The sequence below is a fragment of the Brachyhypopomus gauderio genome, unplaced genomic scaffold, assembly GCF_052324685.1.
Source record: "Brachyhypopomus gauderio isolate BG-103 unplaced genomic scaffold, BGAUD_0.2 sc90, whole genome shotgun sequence".
Taxonomy (NCBI): Eukaryota; Metazoa; Chordata; class Actinopteri; order Gymnotiformes; family Hypopomidae; genus Brachyhypopomus; species Brachyhypopomus gauderio.
In genome coordinates, this window is record NW_027506911.1 from 479,971 (window position 1) to 502,500 (window position 22,530).

At 44.6% G+C, this 22,530-nt stretch overlaps 3 protein-coding genes across 3 annotated transcripts in view; all 3 read left to right on the forward strand.

The window, feature by feature from the left end:
• Positions 1-1,561: 1,561 nt before the first annotated feature.
• Positions 1,562-12,917, forward strand: LOC143493630 (kelch-like protein 2). The gene is made up of 15 exons (XM_076992168.1): positions 1,562-1,949; positions 3,386-3,511; positions 3,864-3,970; positions 4,355-4,476; positions 6,405-6,567; positions 7,107-7,216; positions 8,401-8,517; positions 8,616-8,765; positions 8,977-9,094; positions 9,360-9,557; positions 9,660-9,761; positions 9,879-10,007; positions 10,222-10,362; positions 11,033-11,176; positions 11,345-12,917. Exons 1-15 carry the CDS (start codon positions 1,933-1,935, stop codon positions 11,371-11,373), a joined length of 1,773 nt encoding a protein of 590 aa, XP_076848283.1. The 5' UTR covers positions 1,562-1,932; the 3' UTR covers positions 11,374-12,917.
• Positions 12,918-16,466: 3,549 nt separating this feature from the next.
• On the forward strand, positions 16,467-20,039 carry msmo1 (methylsterol monooxygenase 1). The gene is made up of 5 exons (XM_076992185.1): positions 16,467-16,721; positions 17,177-17,325; positions 18,290-18,416; positions 18,946-19,100; positions 19,408-20,039. Exons 1-5 carry the CDS (start codon positions 16,467-16,469, stop codon positions 19,595-19,597), a joined length of 876 nt encoding a protein of 291 aa, XP_076848300.1. The 3' UTR covers positions 19,598-20,039.
• A 444-nt stretch (positions 20,040-20,483) lies between these two features.
• The window catches only part of cpe (carboxypeptidase E), a 20,912-nt gene continuing 18,865 nt past the window's right edge, over positions 20,484-22,530 (forward strand). Inside the window, exon 1 of the mRNA XM_076992179.1 lies at positions 20,484-20,952. Within this exon, the coding sequence (XP_076848294.1) occupies positions 20,703-20,952 (250 nt within the window). The 5' untranslated portion in view covers positions 20,484-20,702. The remainder of the gene's footprint in view (positions 20,953-22,530) is intronic.

The window sequence follows — 22,530 nt, forward strand, 5'->3', positions numbered from 1 at the left end:
TACTGGTCCCCATAGTATGCAGTATGGTGTGCGTCATGCAGCAAACACAAAGCATACTATAGGTTCACACTAACGTATGAAGGCTCCGCCCATTTGACAAAGATTTTGCCTCACTGTGGCATGATGGGATGCAGTATAACATTAAGATAGCTCCATGTTCGGCAAAGAGTAGCACAACATCCTTTATATTTTGCTGAAAATGGTCATATACTGCCTACAGAAAACTCATTTGGGGCCCAGTCAGTGTGTGAGTAGGAAGTCACAGGCTATTTTGAACACAGACTTGTAATCTGACTGAACACATACATACAAGACTGTACAGAGGGCGATCTCTATGTAGACATATACAGAGGAGGGACTGGGAACAGGTGATGGTGATTAGAAATGTCATGTGAATTAGATACAAGTAATGCTGGCTGTGGTTTGAAGGGATGGAATTCAGTGGTCAAAGAAGTAACACACACACACACATACACTGCAGTGTGTGGTAGTACTCCTTAATACTCAAGTAACTTGAGTAATATCAGCTCATGAGTTCATCACAGTGGAGGAAGGCAGGGTTCATTGGTGCTGGCCACAGCTGTTGTGATGTTGGTTTACCTGTAACTGAGTGCTGAGTGCCCCAGAATGGGGAGAGGGGAGCTGCTACACTCAAACATGGAGGAAGAGGATGAGGAAGAGGAGCAGCGCATGAGAGATGAAGGTGGGGTTAAATGTTTGTGAATTAGCATCATAATGTGCAGGCAGGAGACTGGAATGAATTAGAAATTGAAATGTACATCTGAAACAAAAAAACACATACAGGTGGTAAAGAGTAATAAATGAAAATATGTACATTACGTTTTAATAATATTATATAGGTGTATGTTATCTGAAGGTGGTGTTTTGATCACTTGATGAACTCTCCATTTGAGATACAAACATACGACATTTCCATATCCGACGTACAATAACAGTTTTGGCTACGTGAGACAGCAGATGGTGTCCTGGATCAGGGTATTGTGCTGATCTTGGTCTTGGTCTTACACTCTACTGTAGAGGATAACCGGTCTGGAAATATTAAAAAACAGTTTTACTGTGATGATTGTGTTCCCTTTTTAAGAGCGTATATGGAGTACAGAACATTTTGGCATGAGAGTAATATTTTTGGGTGTTTCAGTTCTGCTTTAAATACTGCAAACTATTCTAAATCTATTTTAATAGCTGTGGCTTTTCTTAAGACAGACAATGCCTTTGCTCATTGTTTAAGGTGAATTAAATAGGAGTTAATCAGATTAATTAAATTAATTAGAGTGTCTTAGCCTACCTGTTGGTTTGCTCCCTCAATTTTTTTTCATTTAAGATTTGAAATTGTACAAGATATGATTTGAGATACAAGTGCCACAAACCGGTAAAACACACCCCTGTGCAAATTCTTTATCCTTTATTCTGCACAACTCTCCCAGCCGCAGTCACTGGGACACCAGCCCCGCATGCTTGCTAAAAACCACACGACATTTGAGGTCTTCCACGGGTAGATGGCGCTGCGTGTTCCTGGTTTCATTTCCTCTCCCGCAAAAGGATCTCGTCTTTGCTCGATGTTCTTGTTTCCCCACTGAGGAAAAATAACAGAGAGTCGGTGTGGCCGGTCGTCTCCAAACACCTGGGACATGGTCGCCCTCTCACATGCGCGCTGATCTGGGCAGCTGAACCAAAGCTCCAGTGACCGTGACCTTGGCGTGTTCCTGTATGACAGAAGCTTGCTAGATGCCTACATGCCTGCCGTGAGCTGAGGTTGACTGATACCTAGTTGGCGACGTGGGTGGTTATGGACCGGAGATCTTCTTGGCTCACACACAGCGGTGTCTTCCTCCGTTTCGGGCCGGGATGCGTTGAGATGGAGTGGTGCAAGTTAATGGAGACACCTATCACGGCCTGAGAAGATCCAACGACATGGAGATACATCCACTGTAATCGCATTTCTCTCTCTCTCTCTCTCTCTCTCTCTCTCTCTCTCTCTCTCTCTCTCTCTCTCTCTCTCGGTAACTACTCGCTTGCTGAGCTCGGCGTTTTGCGGTAGTCACGGGTTATTTGCGGATGCTGTACAGTTGGACGGGTTTGTGCAAAGCTGCGTTATTCGGATCGGAACCGCGCAGATGTGTGTGTGTTTTATATTCAGCACCGCACATGGCAGTGTAAACACGCACATCTTTGCAGTCTGGGACTCGGGTGTGCGCGACTGGCCAAGTGTGCAGCCTCGGAACATTTGGGCTTGCACACACAATCCGATGTCCAGCTATGCAGCTTAGCAGTTTCTGTATGGGTTTTTTGGAGGGCTACACGATATGGACAGAATGTTGTATTGCGATTGTGGTGTTAAATCGGCGATGTGCGTTATTTCATACATTATTAACCACACAGGCGGACGTTTTGACGTGACATGAATAAAGATTGCTTCGCGTCCTTCCACATCAGACGTTATTTACTGTTGTTGAATCCTTCCACCGGGTCATTAATGGTCACGCGCACGGAGCAGTCGTCCGGACCGTCTGGGCTTGGCCGGAGCGCTGGCTGCATGTTTGTGCTTCCTGTGAAGGTTCATTTGCATATTGCAGCTTCCAAGCACATAAACATCGCAAAAGGACAAATACCGATATACGATGAACAATATATTGCTCAGCCCTGCCCCATCTGTATTCACAATGTTTGACACAAAGCATGCAATTAATTCTGTACACTGTGTGTGCATATATATATTTAGTGTGTGTGTTTGAGGTAGAAGGCCCCTTATCTTAAGTGTTATGGGTTAATGGCTGCAGTTCTTTACAGACTGGATAATACATAAATCTGGTGCTTTCTCACAGGAGCTAAGGAAACGGCTCTATTCCCAAACCTCAAGACATTTAAAGTTTCTTTTGTGATCATCCACAATCTCTTCCTTGATTTCTTCTCACTAATAAAAAGAATACATTTTTAATGGTTGAAAAGGTTACAAATAATGTTTTAATGGGTGAAAGGTCCAGTTTAATTGGGTATTGTAATCTGGCACACATGGTGAAGTGTTGACAGAACGTCAGTGTCTTGGCTGGCCTCACGTCTAGCGTCACTGGGAACTAAAGACATTTTGACTGCAGGCCTCGACGTGCTGGTCCCACACCTTAGCCTTAGATCAGAGGCTGGTCAGTAGGAGAGAAGGTCTGGACTGGTTATGTCTGCAATGAACACACGCCGTTCACAGAGTCTGGTGGTCTGGGTTGACTAGTGTAGAGGGCTGGGGCCTCTATCAGTGACTTGTGTGTCTCTTGCATCTGTTTGGATGTTCGTGTCTCTTTGCTTTATTGTAGGTAGATGTGCAATTTGTAATCCTGATGCCTGTCTTGTGTGTGTGTGTGTGTGTGTGTTCCAGATGCACTAAGCTTTGCCATCATAAAACTGTGGATCTGAAGGATGACGTCTGTGAGAAACAGAGCGCAGTGACAGTTAACCCACGGCACATGAAGAAAGCCTTCCGGATTATGAACGAGCTGCGGAGGTATGTGTGTGTGTGTGTGTGTGTGCACGCAGGTGTGTGCGTGCTTGTATGTGTGTGACGTTTTGTAACAGAGCTGAATCATTGTGTTTTATTTATGTGTAATATACAGACACACACAACGAGCCCTACAGTAGAAGTGTGTGTTAGTCAGAAGTGCTGTGTCTTGTGCTCCGAACTTTACTGCCCATTTTGTTAGCTCATGAACCCAGTGCCATTTGATTTGCAGTTTTATAAATGACAGTCTAGGGATTTTCTTTTTTTTTTGCAATTGAGCTGTGCAAAGTGAGAGAATTTGAGATCTTGTGTGTGAGAGAGAGAGAGATTAAATGTTCTTTGTTTCCTTCTGCGCCAGTCAAAGTGTGCTGTGTGATGTGACTATCGTAGCCGAGGACGTAGAGATTGCAGCCCACAGGGTGGTGTTAGCTGCCGGTAGCCCCTACTTCCACGCCATGTTTACAGGTAACAACACGTGTGTGTGTGTGTGTGTGTGTGTGTGTGTGTGTGTGTGTGTGTGTGTGTGAGAGAGAGAGAGAGATGGAAAGAGGCATATATAGGCATCTCATGTATATGGGGCATGAATGAGATGTGTAATTTGCATGTGTGAGCACATATCCTGCTGATGACTGTAGGTGTGTTTGTATGGGGAGGTGTGCACATCACATTTTGTGTGTGTGTGTGTGTGCACATTTGTGCGTGCGCACGCATACATTATCATGCTGATGATTGCATGGGTGTGTGTGCATCATAGTGCTGATGATTGTGGGTGTTTGTGGTGGTGTGCGCCTCATTATGTCTGTGTGTGTGTGTGTGTGTGTGTGTGTGTGTGTGTGTGTGTGTGTGTAGGTGAGATGAGTGAGAGCCGACAGAAGAAGGTTCGAATAAAGGAGATTGATGGCTGGACTCTGGGCATGTTGATTGACTATGTTTATACTGCTGAAATACAAGTCACAGAAGAGAACGTGCAGGTAGTGTCCACACACACACTCACTTCTCTCTCTCCATCTACTCTTCTTGCTGTTCTTTCTTTTCTTCTCCCTTGTTATTTTGCGTCATACTGAACTTTGTCGTACTTAAACTGGTAAGGACTGGTTTAAGAAAGAGAGGGAGGAAGGAACCTACACACCAGTTAACCCAGACGTTCCTCAACACTGGACGTGATCAGTGTTCTCCTTTCACCGCTTTACATTGTTTTATTGTTGCTGTGATCATGATGTACTTTGTACACGAAGCAACATTTTGCCATTGTGAAATTAGTAACTATTGGCAACACAGGTGGATGCTTAATGTGATGGACTTGGATTATTTTGATGAAATTTACCAATAATCTGTCAAAGTTTGGCTCACAGGTGCTCACAGCCTGCAATATAAACTCTTATGCTGTCTGATATCAGTATTGCAAAGGCCAGTGTGGTGATGACGTTGAACACACTATATATCGTGACCCCCCCTCCCCCATCAACCAAAACCAGCATGTGCGTGTTGATGAGGCTGCACAGTAAATCAGATCCTAGCGGCCCTGCTGGGGCGACCGGTGCGTTCACACGTCCAGAGCGGGACAGCTGGCCCTCTCACACTCGTAGTGGGACGTTTCTGTCTCGAGGAGGAACGAGTTGTGAAAATCCAGAGGCACCTCTGCCATTTGGACATGACTTTGAAGCTGGCATTGGACGCTCCGGACAGTCGGTTGCCTGTGTTCGCTGGTGGTGAACTTCAGAGCTGAACACCCGTGCTGCTCGTGTATCTTAGATCTTCTGTGTGTGTGGGGGAGGGGGGGGGGGACTTAGAAGGGGTCCTCAAAGCTGTGTGTGTGTGTGTGTGTGTGTGTGTGTGTGTGTGTGTGTGTGTGTGTGTGTGTGTGTGTGTGTGTGCGCGCGCGCGCGCGTGCGTGCGTGCGAGAGTACTCCCATCTGCTCTGTTCCCAACGGCCGGGTGCTAGCTAGCAGTCAGGAGCAGCTCGCTGGTCTTCATGGTGTCCGGTGACGCGTGTGACACTGGAACTGTTTGTGATGCTGGAGCTGTTTTGCCACTTCGCTCTAGGGCCTCCGGAGGCTGTTTCTCCCTGCGGGATTTCTCACAAGCAGAGAACTTAAGTTCTTAAGTCTGTCCAACAGCAGAAGTCCTAAAACCTAATGCCCATTCCCCCTTTTGGCTAAGGTTACCGAATACTGCTTTATGAAGCAACTCCCCCACCCACACAAAATGATGTATATACACTCCACATATTACTGACAAATACTATATTGCAATTTTACAGCTGTTGTGATGTGACTTATACACCTTATTGCAATATAAAACATATAAGCGAGCCTTTAATATGTCATGGTGAAAGATTTGTCCAAAATCATTTATGTTCGCTGAATCACAGGATTGTGCCGTGATTCATCAAAACACCCGCAGAACGAGTTCTTATTTTGAACATCTGTGATTGGTTAGGACACTCACAGCACGCACAAAGAACAAACTGTCATTTGTTAGGGAGCTCATTTGCATACTGAAGCCTTCTGCATTATCAGTGCACCAAAGGCCAATATCGTGGCAAGGAGCGACTAAACGATGTCTCGTCCGATGCTAACGCACTGTATTCTGCGGCAGTAATAAACAGGGAAAACAGCGGCTGAGTAATATTACATGCCAACAGGAAGGGTACAGCCATAAGATTCCCCTAGTGGCCAGTGTGGGTAAATGCAAGGCAAGACCTTTCTAGAGTAGCGTGTGCTTAATGTGTGCAGGTGCAAGGTAGGAGTTAAATGCGTGTGTGCACGTGCATAATTCTTAACAAGCGTGTGTGTGCATGTATGTATATGCGGTACTGATAATATGATGAGGTACTGATTAATATGATGAGGTACTGATAATGTGATGAGGCACTGAGTGTGCTTTGCTGTGTGTGTAGGTGCTGTTGCCGGCCGCGGGTCTTCTCCAGCTCCAGGAGGTCAAGAGGGCATGTTGCGAGTTCCTCTCCACCCAACTCCACCCGACCAACTGCCTCGGCATCCGGGCTTTCGCCGACCTCCACGCCTGCTCGGACCTTCTCAACCTGGCCAACTCCTACGCTGGTCTGTGCTCTGTGTGGTGTAAAGACATACACTATCAAATGAAACATGGGTTATGTGGCCACAAGAATATGGACCCTCCTTCACCCTCTGTGTTGGGTTTAAATGTTTCGGCCATGCTTTAAAAAACTAACACTGTGGGACTGAACGATGACGGTCTGGTGAAGGAGAGTACTAGTGAGTTTGGGGAGTACTAGTGAGTTTGGGGAGTACTAGTGAGTTTGGGGATTTGTCTTTAGCTAGATCTGCTGTTTGACTGTGGGTCTGGCAGATGGGAGAATCCTTCTTCCCGCAGGCCGACTGTAAAGTCTTGTGTTTAGATGATGCTCTGGTGTTGGTTGTCAGGGTTAAGACTCTGTAATTAGCAGGTGTGTCCGTTTACTTGTGGTCATTTGGTGTATGTAGGACCCTGTTTGACTGTTTTTTTCTTTATTTTTGTTTTTTCTTCAATTGTATCTCTTGACTTCATCTTTCACTACACCATCCTCCTCTGCCTCACTTTCTGGCTGGACACACACACACACACACACACACACACACAGAGCAGCATTTTTCGGAGGTGGTCCAGTGTGAGGAGTTCCTCAACTTGGGGATGGAACAGGTTTGCAGTCTAATCGCCAGTGACAAGCTAACAATACCATCTGAGGAGAAGGTAACGAATACTGCACACACACACACACACTCACACACACTCATGCACGTACACACATATACACACACGCGCGCACACATACACACACACATGCACGCGTGCACACATGTACACACGCACGCACACACACATATACACACACATATACACACACGACCACACATTATAATTATATTACATTATAACCAAAAACAAAACTGCATGAAGCCTTATATTGAACTACTTCTAATGATGGCACAGGCAGGTTAATGTGCCCCCAACCTCCCTGCTGGTCACAATGCATGATACCGGACTTCCCCCATCACTTATGTAGCATTTACGTTAAGTGTTTGCCATGTGACTCAGAATGAATTCTTAATATAGTCTATGACATTTTCATCATAGTCTATTGTATTAAGGAGAGATTTTCTTATCATGAATTTTTTTTTTTCTCAAAAATGCTGTCTCGTAATGATACATTTAGCAGTAATTTTCTTAGAATTATGCTAATTTTATAATTATGACATAACATAATAAACCCTTCGTAATGACATTATTGTTTATATTCTCCTTGGCAGCAATACATTCTTTCCATACTTGAGAAGAAAATATTTGTACGGGATCTCGTATCACATGTGAATTGGTCATAAACATTACTGACGTCTTCTGATAAATTACAAATGTATGTACAGAAAGCTAATCCCTTCCGAGTAATGCTTTATTCAGATGGAAAAATTCTATTATTTTAATTTTCCATGTTATTTGGGTTCTTTAAACCATCAGATTAATTTATTCTAGTGCTAATTTCTCACTTTCAATTTGGCCTTACATGTTTTTAATGGCATATGTAAATTAATATTCATATATAATATCCATTCTATTACTTTTTTGTGTATCATATCGTATCGTTATTGTCTGGACACTAGAAAATATCACGGTATAAATTTGAGCTGGTATCCACCTCTCCTACTGTAGCCTGACTGGGACAAACTAAGTTCAGCTTCTTTAGCGAATGCTGGTGGCGTGCAGGGGGGGCACTGTGGTTGGCAGGCAAAGGCTCGTAGTCTTGGCACAGGAAATCATTGAAGGTTTCTGGGCCGTTTTGATTTCCATGGAAACAGTAGCTGTGTTGTGAAGTTGAAATTTGCATGACCTAACAGTCTGCTGTCGTACGTGTGTGTGTGTGTGTGTGTGTGTGTTTATAGGTGTTTGAGGCAGTCATCGCATGGGTCAACCATGATAAAGATGTGCGACAAGAACATATGGCTCATCTAATGGAACACGTGCGTCTACCGCTCCTCTCCAGAGAGTACCTTGTACAGGTGTGTGTGTGTGTGTGTGTGTGTGTGTGTGTGTATGCCACATTGCAACAATGGTAGTAGCGTAACAGGTGTGTGTGTGTATGTGTGTTACTCAACAGAGGGTTGAGGAGGAATCACTGGTGAAGAACAGCAGTGCCTGCAAAGACTACCTGATTGAAGCCATGAAGTACCACCTGCTGCCAGCTGACCAGCGCTCCATGATGAAGACCATCCGCACCAGGGTGCGCACACCTGTCAGCTACCCCAAGGTGTGTGTGTGTGTGTGTGTGTGTGTGTGTGTGTGTGTCACGGCAGGTGAAAGAATTCAATAATGCAGCACCTAACTGAGAAGATTCCAGTATAATTAAGCTGTTCCCTAGGAAAAATAGATGTGTGTGTGTGTGTGTGTGTGTGTGTGTGTGTGTGTGTGTGTGTGTGTGTGTGTGTGTGTGTGTGTGTGTGTGTGTGTGCGAGATACAGGTTATGGTGGTTGTAGGGGGTCAGGCCCCCAAAGCCATTCGCAGTGTGGAGTGTTATGACTTTGAAGAGGAGAAATGGTTCCAAGTGGCTGAACTGCCATCCAGACGATGCCGAGCAGGTACACACACACATATATACACATACACACACATGTGTACACACACACGTTTGTCTAGAGCACCTTTGACTGAACTTCACAGACAACACATTACCAGATGGACACCATTACAGGAGGCTGTCATCAGATTCTGATTTTAATGCTTCCCCATGAGTTCTGCAGACATGACTATTTGGTTCCTGCAGCTGTTATGCCACTTTCATTTCCGTGTGTGTGTGTGTGTGTGTGTGTGTGTGTGTGTGTGTGTGTGTGTGTGTGTGTGTAGGTGTGGTATATATGAGCGGCATGGTCTACGCGGTTGGAGGTTTTAACGGCTCTCTGCGAGTGAGGACTGTAGACGCGTACGACCCTGGGAAGGATGAGTGGTGCTGTGTGAGCAGCATGCAGGACCGCAGGTCAACACTAGGGGCCGCTGTTCTTAACGGGCTGCTCTATGCTGTGGGAGGTTTCGATGGTAGCACAGGTATCTCCCTCAGTTGTACATTTTGCCCGCACTATTTCGACTGAAACGAGGTATGAATGAGCAGGTGTGAACGGTGGTGTTTTGTCGACGTTACATCCACAGGCCTGGCAACTGTGGAGGCGTACAACTCTAAGACCAACGAGTGGTTCCACGTAGCCCCCATGAACACACGACGTAGCAGCGTGGGAGTGGGCGTGGTCGCAGGTGAGCAGGGCCAATCGGAGATCGTTCTGCATACTGTTGGGATGCACAAAATCTATATTACCTCATTGTTTTTTTTTTAAGATGCGGTTGGATTATTTTGTGTGGGTGTTTGTGTAGGTATTCTTTATGCTGTGGGAGGGTATGATGGTGCCACCCGTCAGTGTTTGAGCACAGTGGAGGCATATAACCCCAACACCAACGAGTGGTCGTACACGGCGGAGATGGGCACCCGTCGCAGTGGAGCAGGTCTCACACACACACACACACACACACACACACACATACATATTACTCCCTCACTGTCCCCATTAAAGTCATACACACGCACACGCACACCCCCATACACACACACACACCCTACACACACACACACCCCATACACACACACACACACACCCCACACACACACACACACACACACACACACCCTTGTACGGGCTGACTGTCTGTCTGTATCCAGGCGTGGGTGTTCTGAAGGGCCTGCTGTACGCCGTGGGCGGGCACGACGGCCCATTGGTCAGGAAGAGTTGTGAGGTGTATGACCCCGCCTCCAACACATGGAAGCAGGTGGCTGACATGAACATGTGTCGCCGGAACGCAGGTGATGTTTCAATAACACGTTTGTCTGAGATTTGCAGAAATGTCGGTAAACAGCCGTCCGAGACTGAAGCAGGCCGTGCTCTTGGGAGGGAGGCGTGGCATACTCTCTGTCCTGTCAATCACAGGGACACTGGCCAAACATTTGATTGGCTGCCTGTGCGTCAGAGGAACCCTTGCACTCCCCAGGCATGTGTAAAATAATGGGGAACACTAAGCTGATGGGTAAGAATTAGCTATGGCTAAAATAGGAGGGGTGAGGGGGTCTAATAAAAAAAAAAACCACACGATAATAAAAAAGAGACCCCAAAGGACGTCAGCAGCAGTCCAAACATCTTCAGTCTTTAAAAAAAAAAAATGCACGAGCCAAACAAAAATACTACTGGACATCAATAGTACTGCGTTCATTCTGTCTCAGCTAACAGCATCCATTTCTATGATGACCAATTTTGACCAATTAGCAACCTAAAAAAAAAAAAGTGTAACAAGATTAATCTTCCTCCAAAAGAAAAAGCTGTTATGTAACAGTGCACCACCGCAGTAATGACACTGCCACAATAATACTTCAGATTGCTCATCTGTTTGTCCAAGGCTTTTAGCCATGTTTACATTTCTTGTGTGTGTGTGTGTGTGTGTGTGTGTGTGTGTGTGTGTGTGTGTGTGTCCATGTCCAGGTGTGTGTGCAATCAGTAACCTGCTGTACGTGATCGGTGGTGACGATGGCTCATGCAATCTGGCATCAGTGGAGTTCTATAACCCCAGCATGGATAAGTGGACCATGCTTCCTACCTGCATGAGTACCGGACGTAGCTACGCAGGTCTCACACACACACACACACACACAAGGACAACCTGATATCAGTGCAGTTATCATTGAAATACTTAGCTTGAGTAACAGCACCACCTAATGGCCATTTTAAAACATTGAGATCTGTTACTTGGCTGTCACTAATCTTGGTGATGTCCTTTTGACCGTGTTTGTGTAGGTGTGACTGTCATTGATAAACCTCTCTGAGCGTCTGAGGAGCTGAACCTGCTCTAGTGGAAGCTGACATGCTTGCTGATGTGATGCTGACGAGTAGCTCACACTGAATCCCTGGACGAGGCGTAAGCCACCCATGGAGCTGCTTCACCACGGAGAACGCCTGGAGAACACTGCTCTCTCTCTTTCTCTCTCTCTCTCTCTCTCTCTCCCTGCCCCCTCTCTATCTCTATCTCTCTCTTCCACCAGCTCACTCACAATCAGTTACCAGTTAATGTAATGTTTATTTTGCTCTTTATATTATTTTCCATCTATTTCTCATTCTCTCTCTCTCTCTGTCTCTCACTCTCTCTCTCCCCCTCTCCCCCTACATCTCTTTTGTCACTCTTTCACCAGCTCACTCACAATCATTTACCAGTAAAAGTAATACGATTTTTCTTTTGTTCTTTATCATTTCTTTCTCTCTCTCTCTCACTCTCTCTCTCTCTCCCCCCCTCTCCCTCCACCCCTTTTATTTGAGAGTAGTTACAGTATGATGAAGATTATTGCACTTTTGCAGTGAAGTACTAACCAAGCGGAGCGGTCCGATCCCTAACGCTTCTGTTTTGGGTCGCGAGATCCGACTTGTGCAAAAACGCATCTTGCAACACTAACGCTCTTGAGTCTGATCGAAAGTACGATGGTGGGAACTTGCAGGCCAGGAAGGACTTCTTGATGAACCTCTTTCGCCAGTTAGTGGATGTTTTTGAGTTTGGACGTGTTGAAACGGACCAGCACTTTGTTGCCTTTCTGAAGTTCACGGCCTGACAGGAGTGAAGAGAAGATTTTACACAGAAGGACGGACATTGTTGCGCAGAATGGGGGACAATTGCGACGTCTCGCCGTCCCACTTGAAGGTTGGAAATGGGCGTCGCTTGCCTGTGGACGATGGCGACGTCGGGCGGAACGCTGCCTTGCACATTCAGCGAGATTTTGTTTGCCAAACGTCGTTGGTGAAGTCTTAACGGCCCCCTCACCCCCGAACGCATTTTGTTTCTCTCTACGGAACTCGTCTTTTAATTGTGATCCGGTTGCGTGTGAATTGCGGTTATTGATGTAATAGTGACGCGTCAATCTATGCTGCGTATGTCTGGGCGTGCACGGGGTTGCAGGCTGCTTGGATATGGAGGTGCTTTGCATGGATCAAGGCTTTTGTGAGTACTGTTGTGTTAAATATATATAAATATATATTTTTTTTAACTACCGACGTGGTCCGTTCAGTTAAGAATGTGACGCGTTCCCCACCTTCTACCACTTGTTCGGAACACTGACCAAATATGTGTAGAAGCTCTTTTGTGCAAGTGTTCTTTCTTTCTTTCTTCCATTCTCTCTCATTCTTTCTTTCTATTTCTACCTTTTACTTTCCTAATCTGTATGTATCTGCTCTAATCTTTCTATTATTATTATTATTATTATTATTATTAACTTAACAACAATAAATATCATAACCAAGTGTTGGTCAAGAGGAATGCAGTGTACTTGAATTGTTTCATAACTTGTTTTATATTATAAATAATAAACATGCTTCTTGTACTTAAGGCACAGTCTGTTTTTGCTTGTCGGTGAGTGAGAATGAGCTCGCTGGAGTGTGTGGGTGGAGTGTAGTGGTAGATAGCTCCGCCCCTCACTGATGGCGCCCCTCCTCCTCTGGCAGCTCCTCCCCCCACGCGACTTGCTTGAGCCAGCGAAAAGCTTCTGGCTTCATTTGTATTAAAGATGGGAACTCTTAGCTTAACGAAAAACAAAACTTGGTGACATGTTTTATTGAACTGAAGGAAAATAAGTGACTCCCAGACATAAATCACAAAGTACTTTACAAGACACTTCAAAACATGCAATTGCAATAGATTTACTCAAAACACCTCTTTACCGATATTTATGTCTAGCTGCTCTTTAAAAGAATCCACAAAACAGCAAACCTCAAAAGAGTGGGCAAAGCCTTTCATAATTTACTTGCTTCAACCTCAAATGCTTGATCTCCGCACGTCTTTAGGAGAGCATGTGGAACATGCGGAAGACGTAACGGCCGATGAGGATGGATTGGATCAGCCATATACACAGCGGGCTGACCATACGAGACTCTGTAAGTAATGGTACGAATTTTTAACTAGATCCTACATTCACCAAGAAGCCACTGGAGAGTTCTTCATAAAGCAATCAGATGAGAGCCACTGGGATTAGAGATCCAATACTGGATTAAATAAAAGCATGTATAAGCATTTCTAGGTCTGTATTTGAGACAATGGATCTGTCGATATGGATGGAGTATAATAATAAATTTAAACACCTAGATTATGCAAGGTGGATTATACAGAAGAGGGGAAGCCCAAGGCTTGTTTAATAAAGGGGTATCTTATCTGGATCAACAATCAAAACATGATCAGCATTAAGCTGCAAGAAATTATTACTGGTTCCTGATGGCATGCGTCCTAGATAACATGTACCTCAATAGGTTTAAATACAAAGTAGAGCTGAACACTATTTTGTTATTATATTGTAGTTATATTGACAATTATTGTTGTGGTCTCTAACAAGTACCTAGAGTAGCTATCAATTAGCTCACTGATTGAAGGCATAGGTGATATACAGACATGGATGTCTAACAGTTTTTTGCAGTTAAATAAAGAGAAGACGGAGGTTTTTGTTCTTGGTGATTCACAGGAATGATGTTCAGATTTATTTCAATCAAATGAATCTGCAGGCCAAACAACATGTTAAGAACATCATTTTTGATAATGAGCAGAGCCGGAGTGGCTAATCAGGAGATTCAGAAGATTCCCGATGGGCCGGCTCATGTCAATCTCTAGTTTGGGCCAATTGGGAGGGGAAAATAATTTTGGGCCGGATTTGGACATGAAACTCCCAGGCTGAAAAAGGTGCCCACTCTGGCCCTGATAATGAGCCTCAGCTTTTGCCGCGTGAGATCTGCATGAAAGAGAGATCATTTTACACCTGCACTCCACTCACTGGAACTCTCTTCCTGAGGAGCTCAGAGGCAATTCATCCCTGCACAACTTCAAGAAGAGTCTCATAACCTTCCTGTTTAGATCTGCATTTACTTAAGAAACTTCGATGGTTAATTATTTTATTACTTTATCACGTAATAATTATATTTTGTTTTGCCATTTTATTACATTATTTATTGTAGTTTTAATTATTTAATTATTTAAAATAATATTTAATTATTATTTTATTGCCTTGTTTTACTTTTGTTTATTCTGTCAAGCACCGAGTTACATGTAAGAAAGGTGCTATACAAATAAATAATAATATTATTATTATTATTATTATTATTATTATTATTATTATTATTATTATTATAGAGAAATCCACGCTTGTAAAAATATACAGTGGAGCGATCAAGGAACGAGAGAAAACACCGACGTAACTTTAAGAAAAACCCGTTTCTCACGCCGGATTAAAACCACACTCAGCACCGCTCACATACTCTGTTGCGTGCGTGTAAAAATTAGAATAGAGGACGCTTTTGTTAATGTTTGTTTTGTGTAGACACACCTCTCATACGCCGTTTGTCCCTCTGTTGGACCACCTCACCTACCGTCCTTCCACTCTCCGAATACCTGTGCGGCGTGTAAAGACGAGCGCGCTCCTGATTGGCTGAGCCGCGGTCGATCCCGTCTCACTATCATCACTCCATGCACCTGGCCAATCAGCGCGCTGCTCTCTGTCGCTCTCCCCCGTCAGCCAATGGCCATATCTCCAGTTATCCACCGTTTATTACGTCTGCTCTCCTCGCGCAGGCTGCAGGAGCGCTTCTTCAAGGTAAGTGAGTAGAGAGCGTGTTCAGAGTCAGTTTCCTCCTTATTTACGGGCCTTGGGTCAACATCGTGGGGTTTTTGTATTTTCGCTGATATTAAGAAGCAAAGCAGAACAACGTTCAAGCGCTCGATTGCTGACTTGTTCGCTTGAAATACCGTTGACGTACATTGCAGTGTAGCTCCAGAAACTTCATCGTCCAGTTTTTACAAAGTTCAGTTTCTAAATATTTCAAATAATACCTCACTGCACTTTTGCTGACAGGATCTGCTGCCGAGAATTTTCTGGAAAACAACGACGCGGCTGTCACCGTAAACATTGTATAACCGAACGCCCTCAAAAGCATCTTCGAGCATATTATCTAGGAAAACTAGATCATTTAATAATAATAATAATAATAATCTTTATTTGTACAGCACCTTTCATACATACATGTAACTCAAAGTGCTTTGCAGTATAAATAAAAGAAACATTAAAAGGAGATAAAAGTCCTATATAGTCCTATTTACAAAGTCCTATAAAAGTTACCATTAAAAAACCTCAAGGTTTTCTTATATTTTACAAAAATGTGCAGATGTTGTGCTATTTTCTACACTTTAAATGGGACTTGCTGTTTGCTTCTGGGTTTATCTCCAGAAATTAGAGTGAATTCGCACACCCATAGTAGCTCTGATACGTTTGTGCTGGTTTGTAACGGTAAATTGTTTTCAAAAGTTTGAAAAGATCATCTTTAGACATGTCATGCACAAAACGCAGAGTCTGCTGACTTTATGGGTTTTATGAGTTTGATTTGATATAGTTCTCTGCAATTTTACTTATTAAAAGATTGAAATAAAATGTAAATTCTAATCAACATCCATATAGCAACAATTCGAGTTCAGTTCGAGAATTAATGGCGGTTAGACATTCCAGAGCTTTTCATGGTGGAACTTTTCTTGTGCTTTTTGTATTCATCCTCAAATGAAACAAGATGTTGGCAAAAAATTGAACTGCTATGCTATTGAACTGCTTTGTTATTGAACTGCTATGAATCACCTGAATGAGAAGGCAATCCAAATAAACGGCTTCAATTCACAATGTACTGCCATGCTGACAAATATGAAGTCACTCTGCATAAGTCTGCCAAAGCCTGTAAATGACCACGGCTCTTACGCACTGTGGTGATGTAACAGCTCCCTCTGGGGACCAACCCAGCCTTGATCCAGTCCAAGTTGAGCATTTGGGTTGGTTCTGCAGCTCTGCTGCGCGGACCTTGTCAGATTCCTCTGTGGGTTAACATATCTGCTGTTGTTCTCAGAGGAGGCCCCCTCATGGAGCCAAACGGAACCGCTACCATCCTGACCTCGGCCTTCCTGGCTGTGGAGTATGTGGACTCTCTTCTCCCCGCCAACCCCCTGCAGGAGCCGCTGAGACAGGCGTGGGGTCACATGCTGGAGAACTACAGCAAGTTTCAGATCGCCACGTGGGGCTCGCTTATTGTCCACGAAGCGATCTACTTCCTGTTCTGTCTGCCGGGCTTCCTGTTCCAGTTCTTACCGTTCATGCAGAAGTACAAGATTCAGCAGGTGGGTGGAGCCTTTGATTGACCAATCCTGTAGCAGAAGACTGATTTCAGTAGTCTGATTTTAGGCCGACCATTAGGCTCAACAATCCTGAAGCAGAAGTCTGATTTCAGTAGTGCAAGATTCAGCAGAAGTTTGCTTTGCACAGCTTGAACCACCTGGAATGGCCCAGTTCCATTTGATGTTCTATTGTTCCATTTGATGTTCCACAGTTCCATTTGATGTTCTATTGTTCCATTTGATGTTCCACAGTTCCATTTGATGTTCTATTGTTCCATTTGATGTTCCACAGTTCCATCTGATGTTTGACCTCATGCTCACCCTGTGAATCTTAGTACGCTGACTTGCGTTTTTACCAACGTTCTGTTTCCCTTGCTTTGGTTTGGACTGTTATATAATTATTAACATTAATTAACTCTTTGTGTTTGCATGTGCATTTGTGTCTTGTGTGTTTTTAGGATAAACCAGAAACTTGGGAGAAGCAGTGGAAATGTTTTAAGGTCATCGTCTTCAATCACTTCTGCATCCAGTTGCCTCTCATCTGTGGCACGTTCTACTTCACTGAATACTTCCACATCCCTTACGACTGGGACTCCATGCCCCGCTGGTGAGGACCCCTGTTATAGGGCATTCATTATGCATTAGTTATATTTCAAATCATCAATTGCCATGAACTGTTTGTTTGAACGTGTTGGAATCTGTTCATACGCACTAAAGACAGATGATGTAGAACTCCTCAGATCTCTCCCTTGAGCTTCAATGTTTTTTCACAAAGTATTAAAACTCTGGGATGTTAGGGGTTGTGTCAGATATGCAGTGCTGCACCAGAGGCAGGCAGAGGTCTGGTGTTAATGGGTTTGTGTCTGTTGGGATGAAGCTGGTTGTGAGGGTCATGTTCCATTGTGTCCATGTGGGTTTGCACTGGCCAGCCTGTGTGCAGAGATTAAAACAGTGTAGATTCTTGGATGCTTTTGAAGTATAAGAGCCCCCCACCGTTGACTCCTCTGTGTAGCATCTAGATGGCGTTTGTCGTTGTGGGTGGGTGGGTGTGCGAGTGTGTGTGCGAGTGTGTGTGCGAGTGTGTGTGCGAGTGTGTGTGCGTGTGTGCGTGTGTGCGTGCGTGCGTGTGTGTGTGTTCGCCACACCCCCTTTGTCTGTTGCACCTCACTGTTGTTCACTGCTCATTATCATGTATATGTAAACGTGTGTGTGTGTGTAAAGTTGTGTGTGTGTGTGTGTGTGTGTGTGTGTGTGTGTGTGTGTGTGTATAAAGCCACGTGTGTGTAAAGCCGTGTGTGTATGTAAAGCCGTGTGTGTGTTCCTGAGGTTGCTGGTGTTTGACCCCATATTTCATGTGTTTTTCTGTGTTCTGAGCATTGGCTTATTGTGTTTTTGCCTGGTTACTCTTTGTTGTTCGTGTTTTAAAAAGGACTATTTTTTAAAAGTACAATTATTTATCAATAGCCCAGATTGCACCGGTAGGTACCTGGAGTACAGATGCAGCGTGGCACTGGTGTGAACAACCCACGGGTGGAACATGTGATGTGATGTGTGACGTGTGCCTCTGGCAGGTCGTACCTGCTGGCCCAGTGTTTTGGCTGCGCCGTGATTGAGGACACATGGCACTACTTCCTCCACCGAGCCCTCCACCACCGCAGCATCTACAAACACATACACAAAGTACACCATGACTTCACAGTGAGTCTCTCACACACACACACACACACACACACACACACACACACACACACACACCTCCACCACCGCAGCATCTACAAACACATACACAAAGTACACCATGACTTCACAGTGAGTCTCACACACACACACACACACACACACACACACACACACACACACACACACCTCCACCACTGCAGCATCTACAAACACATACACAAAGTACACCATGACTTCACAGTGAGTCTCACACACACACACACACACACACACACACACACACACACCTCCACCACTGCAGCATCTACAAACACATACACAAAGTACACCATGACTTCACAGTGAGTCTCTCTCTCTCTCTCTCACACACACACACACACACACACACACACACACACACACAGCATAGTATACTTGTCTTTGTTTTTGCACACAGAGGGGTTTGGTTCCTTTTCGTTGCATATTCAACCTTTGTGACTGCAAAATGAGAGAACATTTTTTAACAAATACACATATAACAAAGGGACTTGTGTGTGTCCGTGTGTAGTCTCCGTTTGGGATGCAAGCTGAATATGCCCACCCCTTGGAAACGGTGATTCTTGGGGCTGGCTTCTTCATCGGCATCATGGTGTTCTGTAATCATATGGCGCTTCTGTGGGCCTGGGTCACTCTTCGGCTGCTAGAGACCATCGATGTGCACAGGTAAACAAATATACACAAAAACAAACAACATTGTATACTGTTTTACTTCTTAAGGTGTTTCCAGTGGGTCATTGTATCACTTGCACCCAAAACCCACACTCATACACTCACGTGTCTAACGTACTTATAACCAGATTACAGGAACACACATACATTATCAATTACCCTCAGATAAATTATTCAGTGAAACACTATGCTACTCTAAATGTTGTGAAGAAGCTTGAACACCAGAGGGCAGTGTTTCCATGTGCTGTGTACATTTCCATAATGTTTGTGTGTGTTTTTAATATGTGCCTTTTCTGTGCAGTGGCTACGACATCCCTCTGAACCCCCTGCACCTGATCCCATGCTACGCTGGGGCTCGATTTCATGACTTCCATCACATGAACTTTGTGGGCAACTATGGCTCCACCTTCACGTGGTGGGACAGACTCTTCCGCACGGACGCCCAGTTCCACAGCTACATGCACAAACGAGGCCAGAAGAAGGAGCAGTAGTGTGCACCAGCACACACACACACAGCACTTATAACATTTCAGAGTGGACTGAATAGTGAATCGATACCAGCATCCTGAATTTCATCCGCTGAATCTTTAAAGGAAAAAGCCAAGATTATCAACCCCCCAACACACACACACACACACTCACACACACATACACACACACACACACACACACTTTGGGAGCTATGCTGTGCCTATGCCTCAGTTGTACAGAGTACAATAGACCTCTCGTGATCTGAGAAAACTGTTAGGTTTGTTTTCTTTCGATATCATTCATCTGCACACATTCATCACTGATAAATTATTACATTATTCCACAAAGCACTTTATATTGTATGAAAAGCTTTATCTTTTTAATGTTTGTTGTGCTGGAAGTAAATATAACAGAAGATGAAATACACTTTTGGAAAAAAAGTCTGTATATTCAAAACTTAAAGAAATCCATTTTGAAAAGTAATTTTAATTAAAAAAATTGTGTTAAAAAAACTCTGACAGCATTTCTATGATCCTTTAGGCTGAAAATAATTTTGTGTCTCTTTATTCTCACGAGGGTTTAATCGAAGGAATATTTTTTATAACTACAAATTCAAGTTATTTTGATGGTTTGCGTCAGTGTTAATGTCCCTTACGGTATAACCCAGATGTACACTTCAGAGTTCAGGTTCAAGCCGTCTAGCGAATGTTTATAATGTGCTGTTAGTCGGTTCTTCCAGGATGCGCTACCGTAACCGCATCACGTTCTCACCTCCGAAATTCGTCAAGTATCCGTGCATTCTGTATCCTGTTTTTCCGTTTCTCCCATCTGTCCATCCCTTGCGCTGACCGAAAATCAAGCCACGCCCCTTGCGGGGGTAGCACCGTGCGCGTGCACCCTTTGGCTGCCGCTTCTTGTGGGAGGCTGTGCGCGCGCGTCGGTCATAACAGGTATCCCGAGCTCGCGCTCACGCATCACCGCTCATCCAATGACAGAGCCGCTGGTTTTCATACGGGCCACGACGCGACAATAGAGGACGGAGAGGAGACGTGCAGGAGCGAGAAGATCATCCGGGAGGAAACGTTTTTGACACACAAACACGGAAAAGAGTCGCAAACGGCAACTATGAGGGCGCGCGCGGTGGCGATGTTGTGCGGGGCGGCAGCGATGCTCGTGATGGCCTCGGTGGGGGATGCGGCAGCGGACGGGGGCATCTCCTTCGAGTACCACCGCTACGAGGAGATGCGGAAAGCTCTGGTGTCGGTGTGGCTGCAGTGTCCTTCCATCACGCGCATCTACACCATCGGCGAGAGCTTCGAGGGCCGCGAGCTGCTCGTGCTGGAGATGAGCGACAACCCGGGGGTCCACGAGCCTGGTCAGTGTGTAACAGTAATGACCATACGAAACGTCTTGCACGCGGAGAGAAATAAAACCTAACTAAAACACAACCCACCGAGCATCACCAAGAACGATGCGAATGGCCGTTACACGAAGGGTTTATTTTTGCACATCCCCTCCGATAGGCCGAACCTTCAACGCATTTAATTCGTTTCCTTTTGCTCAGCACTTAATCTAAAATGTGTTTTTTTAACTATTTCAGTTCGATTACCATCTATAGCTACATATAGAGAGACACAGTCCTCGGTGTTCATATTATGCAAAAAAAAAAAACGTGAATTACTCAACGGTGTAGGGAAACACCGCCGGTAAAATGGTAAGGGACACGGAACGGTGGCCCACCGACGGTAAACGGGGCCAGTGAAGCCGCAGGTGCGCAAGGTGTGCGAGAGAGACCGGAGAGATATGAGTGTGAGGGCGCCATTTTGCGAAACACAAGAAGAATTATTAATTGAAAGTTGATGATGCTCGCCATTCTGCAAAACGCATAATCAGAGCACCCTTTTATTTGACTATTTATGCTCAGAATCGGCTGTGAAGATAATGCCACTGTTTAAAAAGGGAAGCTCTTTTAGAGAGCGTATTGGATGCATTGCTTTGCTATAACACTGATGAATAATATTTTGTTTCATGTTGATCGTTAAGAGTATTATAAATGTATGTTATGCATACTGGTTCCAGCATTGTGAGCATTGCTATTTTATGCAGTATTATATCTTTATAATATATCTACATTATGGGGGTTATAGTCATTAGATATCAGGGTAAAGCCTGTTATTTTGAAGACAAAAATATTTGCACATAATATTACACGACAGGTTTTCAAAACCACTTCAGCTCGCAAAAGTCACTTCTCAGACATAGATGGTTTTACCGTCGCAAAAAGATGCCAGACAGTTTTACTTTGCCACTCTTGTTAGTCGTCCCGTTTATATGAAGGGATTTGCAGCGTTGGATTTGTGCTGCTTTGACATGAGCTAATCAGTGTAGGAAAAGTGTCGTAGTCGTTTGTGTGCGTGCGTGCGATTGAAGGAGAAACGTAAAAACAATTACCTACATACTACAAGTTGTGTCTGTGCGGTGCGCGCGCGCGTGCGTGTACTGCACGCGCGATGTGAGTCATTGAGTCGAGACTTTTATTGCTACCAGATGATTTTCCACTACCGCCCCCGCCTGTTACCACGGGCAACCAGTGGCTCCCCCATCACTGGTTAACGCACTCGCAGGCGTACGAGCGAGGTTTCGACAGTCAAGCCCGCTGTCTGGCATTAAGATGAGGCTGAAATGGCTGTTAGATCGGCTTAGCGCTTCTGTACATGTGGGCCAATCCAGAGAGAGGATGAGGATGAGGAAGAATTAGTGCACGAAGCCTTCCAAGGGGCGCGCACAAACACGCCATCTGGTCCTCCTTTTTGAAGCCCACGCGCAAACACAGGACTGCAGAGTAAAATGCAATGGCATTTCTAATTAATGTCATGGTGTGGATAAATTCATAGCCCCAGAGGACGAGGCACGTTAAATAATTCCCTATAATATTTGATGAAACTCTGTGAAA

Coding starts and splice junctions, on each gene's coding strand:
- LOC143493630 (XM_076992168.1), top strand. Junction 7,217..8,400: donor CAATACCATCTGAGGAGAAG/GTAACGAATACT, acceptor GTGTGTTTATAG/GTGTTTGAGGCAGTCATCGC. Junction 9,095..9,359: donor ATCCAGACGATGCCGAGCAG/GTACACACACAC, acceptor GTGTGTGTGTAG/GTGTGGTATATATGAGCGGC.
- msmo1 (XM_076992185.1), top strand. CDS start 16,467: ATGGAGCCAAACGGAACCGCTACCATCCTGACCTCGGCCTTCCTGGCT. Junction 16,722..17,176: donor AGAAGTACAAGATTCAGCAG/GTGGGTGGAGCC, acceptor GTGTGTTTTTAG/GATAAACCAGAAACTTGGGA. Junction 19,101..19,407: donor GAGACCATCGATGTGCACAG/GTAAACAAATAT, acceptor TTTTCTGTGCAG/TGGCTACGACATCCCTCTGA.